Source organism: Raphanus sativus, chromosome 5 (genome assembly GCF_000801105.2).
Source record: "Raphanus sativus cultivar WK10039 chromosome 5, ASM80110v3, whole genome shotgun sequence".
NCBI lineage: Eukaryota > Viridiplantae > Streptophyta > Magnoliopsida > Brassicales > Brassicaceae > Raphanus > Raphanus sativus.
Genome location: NC_079515.1, coordinates 30,889,813 through 30,903,663, shown reverse-complemented (window position 1 = coordinate 30,903,663; position 13,851 = coordinate 30,889,813). Strand labels below are relative to the sequence as shown.

Here is a 13,851-nt window from a genome sequence, read left to right as displayed (position 1 = left end):
CGTCGTTCGTTAACTCTAATCTTATGTTATGTTCTTAGATTTTTTTTGAGAAGGGTTAGAACTTAGAACAATAAACGTAAGAACACACCATAGTTTAACGAATTTCGGGTCTTGAACCGGTATGATTTGTGGGAGACTTTCATCCCAAACCTCATTATGAGTAAGAGAGTACAAACTTAACCACAAACCCTGATTCCCTTGTAAATTCAAATACAAGAACACCTGAGGAGATTACGTTAACTTTTGGCTCAAGGTACATTAGTAATATAGACTCTCATAACCCTAAAACGTTTTACCTATTCTACACGTATTGGGCTTCATCAACTCACAAGCAATGGCTTTGGGCTGGTCGATACCAACACTATTTGATCCATCACATCCTGAGTTTGTCTTTTATAGAGAGTACTGTCTGAACCGAGTATGCATTTCTGGTTTTTCGGTTTAGATACGGTTTGGATACCTAAAATTCAACCTATCTTCATACAAAACGCAGCGTTTTATGAAGCTGTTGAGAAACCCCCAATTCGCAAGAAGTTGCATTTCCGCTTAAACCCTACAGTTTCGTCACTGTCGTCTTCTTCGTCGCTTCCTTCTTCCATCACACACACAGCAAGCCATGTACAGGTCAAAAGCAGTTCTGTCTTCTCTCCGAATCGCTTACTCAAAGATCTCCACCCGGTCGCATCTAAGCAAAATCTCGTCCCTTTCTCTCGCAATTTCCAGTCAATTTCCATGGAAAGTCCGCTCCTTTGCTTCTTCTTCGAGACCAGAGTCAATGCTTCAGCTAGTACTCGAGAACCCTTGGTCCAAACAAGTAGAGGAAGGATTGAAGCAACCAGACACGCCTCTAACCCACGAGACCGCGATCTACCTTCTCAGGAAACTAGACAAGCACCACCCTGAGAAAGCTCGCTCCTTTCTCGACTGGGTCATCAGAGGAGACTCAGGTCTCCCTCCGAGCTCTCCGCTCTACAGCACGATGCTTAGGATCTTGGCTCACCAGAGATCAATGAAACGGTTCTGGACGACTCTGACCGATATGAAGAAAAGAGGGTTTTATATCGACGAGGAGACTTACAAGACTGTTTACGGTTTGCTTAGTAAAGAGGAGAGCTCGAAAGCCGACGCTGCTGCTTTGGCTCATTTCTACGAGAGGATGCTCAAGGAGAACGCGGTTTCTGATGTCGCGGGTGGTGTTTCCGCTGCTGTTTCGAGAGGTGATTGGAGTTGTGAGGTTGAGAGGGAGTTGCAGGAGATGAAACTCCCTCTGTCGGATGGTTTTGTTGTGAGTGTGTTGAAGGAGCTGAGGGAGCATCCTTTGAAAGCTTTGTCGTTTTTTCGCTGGGTCGGTAGTTATTCTGGTTATAGACATAGTACTGTTACGTATAACGCGGTGTTGAGGGTTTTGGCTAGGCCTGGTTCGGTGGCGGAGTTTTGGAGCGTTGTAGATGAGATGAAGGAGAGTGCAGGGGGTGAGGTGGATCTTGATACTTATATAAAGGTTTCGAGGCAGTTTCAGAAGTGTAGGATGATGGTGGAGGCTGTTAAGCTTTACGAGTTTATGATGGACGGTCCGTACAAGCCGTCTGTTCAAGATTGTAGCCTTCTTTTGAGGTCATTGTCTGCTGGTCCCAGTCCTGATTTGGATCTTGTGTTTCGGGTTTCGAGGAAGTTTGAATCGACTGGGGAGTCTCTGTCAAAGGCTGTGTACGATGGGATCCACAGGTCTTTGACCAGTGTAGGGAGGTTTGAAGAAGCTGAAGAGATCGTGGAGGCGATGAGAGGTGCGGGTTATGAGCCGGATAACATCACTTACAGCCAGCTCGTGTTTGGTCTTTGTAAAGCTAAGAGGTTAGAAGAAGCGCGTGGGGTTGTGGATCAGATGGAAGCGGGAGGATGCGTTCCGGATATAAAGACTTGGACTATTCTCATCCAAGGGCACTGCAAGAACGACGAAGTTGACAAGGCCTTTGCGTGTTTTGCGGAGATGCTGGAGAGAGGGTTTGATATCGACTCTGATCTGCTTGATGTGTTGGTAGGTGGGTTTCTCAGCCAGAACAGGATCGAGGGAGCTTGGAGATTTTTAATGGAGATGGTGAGAAAGGCCGATGTCAAGCCTTGGCAAACCACTTACAAGGGTGTTATAGACAAGCTGCTGGAGATAAAGAAGGGCGATGAGGCGCTGGATCTTCTGCAGATGATGAAGAAGCAGAACTACCCTGCTTATGCAGAGCCTTTTGATGGATACCTCGCAAAGTTTGGGAGTTTGGAAGATGCTAAGAAGTTCTTGGATGTGCTGAGCTCAAAGGATTCTCCTTCCTTTGCAGCCTATTTTCATGTTGTTGAAGCTTTCTACCGAGAAGGAAGACTGGCTGATGCGAAAGACCTTGTCTTCGTATGTCCCCATCGCTTTAGAACACACCCTAAAATCACTGCACTCTTTGGCGCAGCTTGAAGGATGTTTTCTTTCATTCGTTACAAGGAGAATTTGATTTTTTTTCATTCAGAGAATGCAGTTATGGAACTAGTTTTTGCACCTTAAATGCAGTTATTTTCATAATTCATTTCACCAATTTGCAGAAGAAGTGCTGAATATGAATTTATGTACTCTTGAGTGAATGTTTTCTTTTTCGATGAGTAAATTTATTGAATCCCGGTAGATTATTTTTCGATGAGTTATTCTTGAATTTACCATTTAAGAAAAATATATATGTTCATCAACTAATAATATTTTGTTATTTTGTATCCAATATTTTTTATAAAACGATTATTATTAAGTTATATTATGTTTTAAAATAAAAAATAAAAAAAATAAAAATAATAGTAGTTGTAGAAAATAATAATATATTTTTAATCATGTCAACGGAACACTAAACCTTAAATCATAAACTATTAAACAAATCCTAAATCTTTAGATAAATCATAAACCCTAAATCAAAAATCCTAAATACTAAATTTTAAAAACACTAAATTTTTAATTCTACTCTTACTTTATTCTAATTTATTTTATTTTATTTTAGAATCAACACTTTTTACTCACAATTGTTGATAATTAACTTATATATAACAATTTTTAGAACTTTTTCATAAAACTACAATATTATTTCAATAAACATTTTACTAGAGAAAGAGCTATTATGCAAAATAATAAAACAAATTAGACATTTTAAATCATCAAATTACTATATGTTTCTCAGTATTATCAAACGAAAAATAACTTTTCTATATACTTTAGTTTTCTGAATTGACTTAATAATGTTTGAAAGCAACTATCTTCGTCATCTGGTATTTAATGCGAATGATCGTATTATGTAAAACTACTTATCCAGTTATTATATAATCTAAGCCTTTTTTCCAAAAACGTACTGGTTCTTTCACAATACCAAAATGTGATCTTAAAATTATGAATGAATGTTCTACATTTTCTCTACATTTTTTCTGTTGTGGCAAAAAAAACTTTTTTGGACATACAATAGAAATTCCATAAATTAATACTCATTTAATTAATAAATACGATAAATTAATAAATTTTAACAGTCTTCACTTAGACCAATGTACAATGTGACATAATTCGATAAAATAATAAGATAATAACTTTTCTAAAAAAATTATATAAATATATGGTCCCAATATAAACATAGATTAATAATTAATGTATAGAAGTTTATATAAATATAAAAATATATAGTATAGTTTATGTTTATCCACATTAAATTCTATCTTTGACTTTTACAAATATATTGATGTTCTTTCATGTTATTTTGTCATTTTAAACCTAAAATTTTTTTACATTTGATGCATCTTTTCTATACACCAAATAGTCGAATAAAAACAACCTAAAAATTCTATATGTAAAATTTAATAATTGCATAAAATAAATAATTATTTTTCTTAATTTTACATAAAAATATAATTCAAATATATAAATTTAAAAGGGGAAATTTTCTATAAATTAATAATCCAATAAATTAATAAATTATTAAGTTCCAACATTATTAGTTAATAGAGTTTTTACTGTATTAGCTTGAATAGTTTGCACTATAGTGACCTTTTTAGATTTTTTCCATCAACTAAATAATAACCTATATTTTATTTTTTTCTTTGAATGACATAAAAAAGTAGCAACATTTTTAGCGAGATTAGAGAAAATATGAAAAGACTCCAGCATATGGTATCATTATTAGTCTTTGGCAATATAAAGCAAGCATGCTATATACAAATATCATAATCAGTCTTACATGTTGTTCATCCCAAACAGTTGGACAAAGCACCAACATTTTAAAAATTTATGAATGTGACTAATCAAGAAATCTAGAAATCTGGTCATACATTGTTAGATAGGTTTGCTGTCCTAGCACTAGTTCAAACATGCATTGTGTAACTATTAATTATGACAAGAAAAATACTAAAAACATGAATTGGTGTTAAAATATCTTGTGTAAACCATACAAATGTATTTCATTTTCCTATAAAATATAATCATTAACAAAATATTTGTATTCACAACACTAAAGAATTCTATAATATTTACACACATTATAATCTTGTTCTTCTAGATATATATATATATATATATATATATATATATATTTATTTATTTATTTTTGCAACTTTGTTTTTCTAGATATTTTGGTTAAGAAAATAAGTGGTATGTCACATGTATATGCAAAATTCTCAACACATTTCAAGGTGTTTATCAATCATCCGATCAATTCTTAGGTAGTGTGATTGAAGCTTATGTGAAAAAGATGTAATATAGAGGGGCCGTTTCAAAAAACTAGTCCAGTAGTCTGGGTTCAAACAATTCAAAAAGCAGCAAAGAGATTGCATGCATGCATATATAAAAAGTGAAAATGGACGTCTAACTGGTATTTCAAAAGATGATATCATAAGTATTAATTTTATATTTACATATATATTTTAGAATAATTGTTTTACCCCCAGATATTTGAATGTTTATTGTTTTACATAGTCTGAAGATTAACCAAGCTAAATTAATATCAAGAGAAGATCAAATGTTTGAATGAAGTTGGAAATTTGAACATGTTTGAGATATTATTAAAATATTTGCATGTTACATTGTGTATGATGATGATATATTGTTGATATGTTAATGTGAACGAACATAAAATTGATCTAGAAAGGAATTGGTATGTTAATTAAAAAAATCACACACATGGATTAAGAATGGGAGTAATTAATAAATTTACGAGCTTAGATGACCAAAATTAAATAAGGAAAGTGTTTTGGCTTTCGAACGTAATATACTAAGGATGCAACAAGATGACCATACTTTGTTTTTCATCTTGTTCTTGTTATAATATTTGGTGTATATAAAATATGTATTATATAATATAAATGTGATTTAGATTAAAAAGATAAATTTATACCAAAATGTTTTGAAGTGTTAAGAGATTGATTTCATTGTGAAAAACAATACAACGTTTTGTATACATTCATGTTAAGATTATGTTTTAATTATTAATTTAAAAATTTATGTATCTGAGAAAGACCCCCTCCATTATGAATTTTTCTATAATAGATTATCTCATTGTCTTACAAATTTCTGTCAGATTTTGAATTATATCAATCCAAGACCAGTGAAATTTATTAAATTTTGTGGCAATTATTTTATCTGCTATTAGTTAAAAGATTCTCTTTTGTATTTCCAATATATATATATAATCAATTTATTCAATAAAACGAGCCTTTACATAATAAAATACAGATAAAACAGTCAAAAATGGTTTTATTCTTTTTTTTGCTATAAAATTTCAAACTTATTAAATACAATTGGAGAATTTCAAAAAAGGAAAAACAACTATATAATTGAGCTCTTCAAAAAAATCCCAAAATCTTTAGAACACAGTACTCGGACATATTAAAAATATATAATTATAAAAATTATTTTCAGAAAAATTCAACGGCCTTTAATACAGACCTTCTGACATTCCAATTTGGAACTTCGGCATTGTTTGTTTGACATGCAGCACCAAATATCATGTTTTGATTTATTAGAGCATCCATGTTTGAAAGTTTTTTCCGGATTAGCACCTGTATAAAATTTAACAAATAAAATAATTAAAAATGATGATGGAATATTTTATTATAATTATAATGGTAATGTTGATATAAGATTGGATAAACGTAAATTATATATAACATACATTCATGAAAATTAGCAAAAGAAATGAAAATAATACAAAATATAGCAAATTTAGATGTTGACATTGTAACTTTTTTCTACAAGTTTTGTGTGTTTATAGAAAACCTTAAATGTGAACATAAACATATATATAAATCTTTGAAAACTATTTGTAAGATGATCCGAAAAAACTGTTTTAAATTGACTGAGTGGTTTTATTTTCTTTCTATCTAAAAATATTATGTTAAATTTTAGTTCAAATATTCTATTTTAGTTTTTGATACGATGTCACCACGTAAAAATAATAATGACAACCACATATATGTAACTTTGAATGATTAATTATGTGGGTAAGCACATTAGCGATGGATTAGTTACCAGTTTTAGCATTTACTATTTTCTCAACAATAACCTTAAAAGTGAGCATATAATATATATAACTGAAATTTGATTGATTGGTTAATTTTACTTCACAAATATCCTAAAATTAGAGTTCCTCTTTTGATCGATAATTAGATAACAAACTTATTTTCCCAACATATATTCTCCAAATCGATACATCTCCCGTGTATAGTGTTTTTTAAAGCCCATCTGAGAATATACAATTAATGTTCCTCTCATGGTCTCGGACTCTCGGGTACAAGATTCTAGGACATCCTTGGCCCAGATACCCATATTTCTAAGCCCATCTGAAATATACAACTTACCCACAAAATATTAAGTACGTCTGCAAACTCTGCGGCTGATTCATTAACTGGTGATGCATTGGGTAAATTCAACCTGTTTATCAATTAATGTTCCTCTCATGGTACGTTAGATCAATTATAATGTTCCTCTCATGGTCTTGGGTGGTGAAGGTCGCACTATTCCAAATGTTGCACGTTGCTGGTGGTCTCTTTCTCATCTCTTTTGTAACTTGGACTATGTGTTTTCTAACAAGTATTGTTTGCTTTCTTTTTGTTGGGTTGTTGCAGACACCGGTTTCACTTTGGAGAAGAACTTGACAACAACCTCCCTTTCAATCAATACAATGAGTATGTTTCACCCCATGGAGAATTTAAACACAAGAAGATATTGCGAAAATAAAGTAACCTTCTAATAATACCTGTTTATTCCGGTGGTGTAGTGTCATAGTAGGAGGACTCTTCATACTAAAATTTCACCTTCTTGTTAATAATTTTACCAACATGTACATATAGATCGATAGTTGTATAAACACAGCACCAATACTAGTACATTGATCAAAGTTGGTAGATAAGCATGATAACAACAGTAGTCTGATTTAATAGGAAAGTCAAACAACAGATTGCTGTCAAAAGTCTCCAAAACACCATCAACATCTTAGCTTTTGTGTATTCCTTGATCCTGGTGAAAAAGAAAACAGAGCTCCACCTTCACTTCTTAGCCTGTTACATGTTTGAATCAGTATATGAATTCTCTGTTGGAAACTTTAGGCAAACAAGTGATCAGTTAAAAATATATGTCTACTAGTTACGAAGTTCCCTTATCCTACTTTTGGGAAGTATAGTCCCTCAGAGTCAGAAGACTTGAGTTTGGTGCAACTTTAAGAACACAATCGTGTGTCTGTACCTTAAGGCGAGAAGAACGGCGAGTGGAAGACGTGGGTGCAGGAGATTGGAGTGGGGAATTGCTAGATCGTTTCTGTCGCCGATTCACTTGAACCTTAGATACCTTGTTCTCTGGAGTAAGCATGCTTGTATCAGTAGTAATTGACATAGCTGGAGCTGAAGCAGATATGATGGAAGTTTCCTGTGGCAGGTTTTCTGAGTGTGCTGGTAGTTCTGAGAAGTCAATTATAGAAAGAAAAAAACACAAGTCTAGTTCAAATACAAAATACATATATTCAAAACTAGATGTCTGGTTTCTAGAGATACAAAGTCTAAAGATAAAGAGTGAGAGTCAGTATACGTACCAGATAAGGTAGCTTTCTGAAACTTATCCCTCGTCAGACGAACAAATCCGAAAAGGTCATTGGTTTTATTCAATTTCTGGACCATCTCATCCATGTCATCTAATTGTGGGTTGCAATCCAATACTGATGATCATGTAAGACAAATATTGTACACAGTTCTTGTTATTAGTCTCTTTGTAATCACTAAAATGTAGTTGATACTTGTTTCAGTAAAGAAGTATATGAGTACTCACGTGTGTAGATGTCATTTCCATAGTGAACTGTGAACGAAAACTCGCGTGTCGGCCTTTTTGCATCAATGTTGGTGAATGTGAACTTAACTCCTGCAAGAGAAGTAAAAACAACAAGATCCTCCAAAGGTCAAACTTCAATAACAAAGAAGTATGATCGTTCCAAACTTAAAAGCTTCTCTCATTACCATGTCCAGCTTCAACATGAAAACCAAGAGCCTGATTATACCAAGAGATGGCTTCATCAATATGGGATTTGTTTTCCGTGACTTGACCAGCATTGTCCTTGGATACTGATAAGCCTTCATCGGATGGAAAGAAGTAGAAATATGTTAGCTTGGTCTTTCAGATGTGGTCTCAAACTATAAAAGCCGAGTACTTTTCAAAGATGAAGCTGAGTCTCACATATAACAAACACATGAAAACTAGAATGTAAAAAAATAAAGCCAATACCTTGCAGACGGTGGGAGATAGTTTTGGCACGCTCTTCCTTCTTTGACTTGTGTAACTGCAGAGTTCGTTTAAGCACTTGGATTCGAGATTGTGTTGCAGAAATGGAGTCCCTTAAACCCATTTGCATCGCCTCTTTATGGGTTTTCGCTAAAACATCAAAACATAGAAAAAGATGGAAAGATACAGAAGAGTAAGAAGCAACAAAACATGAAACTATATTGTAACCAAAACAAGCAATAAAAGGGGGCTAAGAAGAAACAAGCAATTAGTTCCCAGATTAAGAAAACATATGTACAAAGTTTGAAACTTTATATACCTGACAACACTTTAACGAGCTCGTACTCTGCTTCTTTCAGATCCGCTTTCACATTCGCTAGTTCCACTACAAAATCAAATCCCAAATCGAATAAAAAACCCTAGTTTCACTGAGACGGAACTTAACTACATTATGCGAGAATTAGAGACAACCAACCTTGGCTCTGAGCAGTGGCTTTAGCTCGGTCAAGTAGAGAGTCCATAGATCTGTGGAAGGGGGAAGCGATGAAGGAATCGATTTGAAGCCGCTGTTCCTCGATATCTTTCTCACACACGATTCCCATAGTGTTGTTCTTCCTTGTATCTCCGCTAATCTGTTCCATCACCAGAGAGAGAGAGAGAGAAGCTTGTTAGCCCGCCCACACTTTTTTGATTCGAGTTTCGAAAAGCTTCACAGTGATGAGAATTTGAAACAGCGTCGTTTTATTCCTATGTTCAAATTTATTGGGCTCAAAGTCTATTCTAAGCCAGGTTTCTCGTTTAAACGGGTAAAAGATAATCATATCCCTTTCTTACAAAAAAAAATATATAAGTATTTAAATATAAATAATTTTGAAATATATTTTAGGAAACGTTTTTAATTTTTTTTTTGAAAAATGATTTTTCTTTAAAGTTTAAGAAAACCTTCATAAATGTATGATATATTCATGAATTGAGGTATATTTTTAATATTTACTTTTAATATTTAATAAATAATAAATAATAAAGTAAAATTGTATATAAGGATATAATTTTCTTTTTACCCGTTGATGAAGGCTAGTTTTTGGGAGTTTTTTCCTTAGAAACTACTTAGGGAACAAAAACCAAAATGACTATTTAAGATATTTACATATTCTATATTTTATTGTTTTTAGAATTTAAAAAAAAAATTGTAATAGATAATGAACAAAATTATAAATAATAAGATCATTTATATTTTTTACCCATTAATGAAGGCTAGCTTTGATATTTTTCTGCCTTAATGGCTATTTAGGGAAACAAATAATAAGAACTATTTTGGAGATTTACCAATTTATATTAATAGAAATAGTTTGAAAAGAAATCAACTATTTTGGAGAAAAATCCACTATTTAAATAAGAACTATTTTGGAGATTTACGCAATTTATATTTATAGAAATAGTTTGAAAAGAAATCAACTATTTTGAGAAAAAATCACTATTTAAATATTTCTAAAACCGAAATGATTTGTTTTGAAATTTTTGATGTTAACATAGATTTGTATTTGTTCCGAGTATAGAAACAAATAAATCAATACTATACTAAAAGGGAGATAATCTCAACAATGAGAGTGTCCACCTCAGCAAATTAATTCAGGCCAATAAGACACTTTCTTTTTGACACGTCACCATAGCTGAAATAGAGTGAAGTTTCGTATGGGCTCAATTCAATTATCAGTCGGCCCACAAGAACCCATGGCGAGAAATAATTCATTTTTATCTTCACGCGTCGAGAGTCTCTCCTCTCCCCCCCTCCCGCAGTTGACTCTTCCACTTCATCTTTTTCAGTTTCTGCTTTTTTCCGTTATCTTCTCAATCAATGATGATGTTAAAGCTATTATTTAATGTTTTGTTGCTACTCCCCCCTTAATCCTTCATTTATATAAAAATCTATGTACACCTAAATCAAAAACCTGATTTTCAGCAGCTATCGCCGTGGCCGTAAAATCGACCGGAAAACTCAACTCTCCACCGGCAAATATCATACCAGGAAATCAACGCTTCCCCTAGAGGTATGGATCTCCTTAGTCGTTTGTTTTCATATTTAGTTCACAAAGATTGAAAATTTATGTTCTATGTGTCGTAGATCATTTTCATTGTTGATGTGTAATTTGAAAATTGCTGACATACTACAGATTACGCAAGTGTGAGCTTAATAGTGTCTTTTTACTTATGACTCAGCGAGCATACTTTAGATTCTTAACTAATCAAAAAAGTCATTACCCTGTTTAATGTGTGTTTTCCTTCTCTGTTTAGCTATGGTTTTTTTGACAATGTTACAATGGATGTAAGATATCATATGGAGATTTGAACCTCCTCTGCAGCTGGAGAAATCATAAGCCTGTCGGTTCAAGTTTCTTACAGGATGGGAACTTCGTAGACTCCGCTTCTGGTGAGTAAAGTTTTCAATTTTGAAAATTCTCTGTTCAGAAACAGAGGAATAAGAAGAGAAAAGTTTGACTCTTGAGATTCAAGTTCCATGTGCACTAATGTTTATTTTTTGATTTAGTGTTTCAGTATCATAATACAGAGATTGATCATATATATCTTTGTAGAAATTTGGGGAAGATGAAGTACTACAAATGTTCCGAATCATCATCCGCTTCAAAATCCAAACTTAACAGTCGCAAAGCAGAGCAGAGAGGTGAGATTTTGATTTTCTGTCCATGGAGAGGGTGTACACGTTCGCATTCTCCACCAGAAATTTTAAGAAGGCTGCCAGCTTATTTTTGGATTCTATATCGACCTTCACGATGTATGAGATCCTTCTCTACGAGACCTTCATTTTCTACACCGTGCTTACCAGCATCATAACTCTGGATAGAGTTTCTCTTAAGCAAAAGGTATTTGTCGATCTCCCAGGTCCTCTACTTTTGAGTGTTCTAAATCCAGTCACGGATGATAACATTCAGTTTGTTTGGTCAGTACTAAAGTGATGTGAATCTGTTTTTTTGGGTGTAGTTCCTCCATGAGGATGTGAATCTTTTTGAATAAAATGCTAAAGTGCTATACTACTAATTTGACAGGTTGTTGACGCACCTGAGATCTTAACCGTGCTTGGGAAGATACCATTCCTTTCCGAGTTCCTGAACTCACTATACGAGTGCCAGTACAAGGCGTTTTTCTCAGCATTTGGTGAGTTCAATATAGTGACCTAATTAGCTTACTGAACTTTGTTAATTGTGTATGCGTTTTGCTTGCTTTGTCTATGTGTTAATAATAGATTCATTGTTTTTCTATTTTCAAAGCTGGAATGGCGGAGCAGATTAAGTTTGACCGTTATTTGAACCCACATTTCCGGTTCTACATGAGAGAAGTGAGAACGGTGGTGTACTCTCAGTTTTTGGAGTCTTACAAGAGTGTAATGGTGGATGCGATGGCAAATGCCTTTGGTGTTTCCGTGGATTTCATCGATCAGTAAGCACACTAAAAACGCTCAATTACATTCTGTAAGAATATATATGATCATACAAAGTTAGAACCTGACTTGACATGTTTCCTTCTTTTATAATCCAGGGATGAGGGAGCTGTCACGCTTCATTGCAGCTGGGAAGCTTCACTGCAAGATAGGCAAGGTTGCCGGTGTTTTGGAGACAAATCGTCCTGATGCAAAGAATGCACTTTACAAGGCAACAATCAAGCAAGGGGACTTCTTGCTAAACCGGATCCAGAAGCTGTTTCGAGTCATTGATCTGTGAGCATGTCTCACATGTGTCTGTTTAGCACTTTCCTCAAAACTGCAACAACTTGCAACTCAAATGGGTAGAATCTTAAGGTGTGAGAAACGATATTTGAGATCAACACCTGTCTGTTCTTTCTTATGACTCAGTTTGTTTCATCTACCTTTTTATTTATTTATTTATTCTACTTTCACATCTGGAAAGCATGAACTTATCAAAAAATTTCAAGGTCGTATTTCCCCATCTGAGGTTAGTTTCTTCTTCCTTAATCATGAAAGGTTCTTCTATACAAATCTACATCAGCTGATGATGTTTTAAAAAAAAATGTGCAAGTATGCAGCGACATCGTAGAAGTTTCCTGGAGGGATTTACAAAGACTCCAGTGATTACACTTGCAGGGAGAGATAAATTTAAGTAAATGTCATATATTTTAGATTATGATTCGAGAGAGGAGTAGTAGCATTCTCTTGCAAATTTTGTGGTGTCTATTACAGACCCGTTTCTTGAATTAGTAGTTGCATGCATTTGTGTTGACTGACATATCATGGTTAGGCACTGACCTATTTCTTAGATTCATCATTTGTTAATGAATACATGTGTTACAGATGAGAAGTAGTTGAGTGTTTAGAGAATGTTTTTCCACTCTATTTGGAGTAGAAGCCAATTCTGTTATAGACTTTTTATATTTTGAAGAAGAAAAAAATGAGTCATTAGAGATGGTCTTACATTAATAGTAAAAAAAATATAATCTAATCTATTAAAAGTGAAGTACAAATTAGAATTAACCCTTAGTTTTCCTAAATAATTACAAGTCTATGCCACTAGATTTTTTGTCATTTAATTATATTTCTAAAATAAAATTATGGAATCTTACCAAATATCTAAACTGATAATTTTTAAACGTGATTATAAAAATATCTAAACTGATATTTTTTAAACGTGATTGTAAGAATCTTTTTTAACCAAATATTCTAAGAATAACCTTCCATATTCTCATTGTTCACTAAATCACTTTCCAATATATTAAGCAAAAAGTACATGTTAAATATTCGGTGAACATTAATTTGTTTTCTTAAATTAAATTTGATTTAAATACACTTCATTCACTTTTTCATTAAATCAATGTCAAAAATATATATTTTTATCAGCTTATTTTATTGGACTAACAATTAATGGAAATTATAATATCAACTCTTCATTTAAAAAATCTGAACGAAAAAGTAGCACCAAATTTGAACCGAAACTGGATAAATATCCAAACGGATTTACATTATTTAAATTTATATGTTATATTATTTTTATACGTTATATTATTTTTATTTTTAGATTTAGGAAAATTTAAAGTATATATAAATTTTGAAAATTTAAAAAATAATT

General features: G+C 33.1%; 3 protein-coding genes across 6 annotated transcripts; 2 read left to right on the top strand and 1 right to left on the bottom strand.

Moving 5' to 3' along the window:
- Positions 1-503: 503 nt before the first annotated feature.
- On the top strand, positions 504-2,659 carry LOC108829158 (pentatricopeptide repeat-containing protein At3g48250, chloroplastic). Its single transcript, XM_018602824.2, has one exon. The coding sequence runs from the start codon at positions 617-619 to the stop codon at positions 2,453-2,455; it is 1,839 nt and encodes a 612-aa protein (XP_018458326.1). The 5' UTR covers positions 504-616; the 3' UTR covers positions 2,456-2,659.
- Positions 2,660-7,290: 4,631 nt separating this feature from the next.
- LOC108829164 (kinetochore protein SPC25 homolog) lies at positions 7,291-9,462 on the bottom strand. Its single transcript, XM_018602831.2, has 8 exons — positions 9,234-9,462; positions 9,078-9,143; positions 8,762-8,908; positions 8,497-8,610; positions 8,312-8,401; positions 8,079-8,201; positions 7,736-7,947; positions 7,291-7,551 (listed from the first exon to the last, which is right to left on the bottom strand). The coding sequence occupies exons 1-8, from the start codon at positions 9,397-9,399 to the stop codon at positions 7,540-7,542; spliced, it is 930 nt and encodes a 309-aa protein (XP_018458333.2). The 5' UTR covers positions 9,400-9,462; the 3' UTR covers positions 7,291-7,539.
- A 1,048-nt stretch (positions 9,463-10,510) lies between these two features.
- Positions 10,511-12,669, top strand: LOC130512384 (26S proteasome non-ATPase regulatory subunit 6 homolog). 4 transcript variants are annotated; one of them, XM_057010312.1, is made up of 6 exons: positions 10,511-10,806; positions 11,119-11,186; positions 11,350-11,637; positions 11,821-11,929; positions 12,043-12,211; positions 12,318-12,669. In XM_057010312.1, the coding sequence occupies exons 3-6, from the start codon at positions 11,461-11,463 to the stop codon at positions 12,490-12,492; spliced, it is 630 nt and encodes a 209-aa protein (XP_056866292.1). In that variant the 5' UTR covers positions 10,511-10,806; positions 11,119-11,186; positions 11,350-11,460; the 3' UTR covers positions 12,493-12,669. The 4 variants fall into 4 exon arrangements, with proteins under 4 accessions (XP_056866292.1, XP_056866293.1, XP_056866291.1 ...); XM_057010313.1 differs by having other exon boundaries at positions 11,087-11,186; XM_057010311.1 differs by having other exon boundaries at positions 11,051-11,186.
- The last annotated feature ends 1,182 nt before the right edge of the window (positions 12,670-13,851 follow it).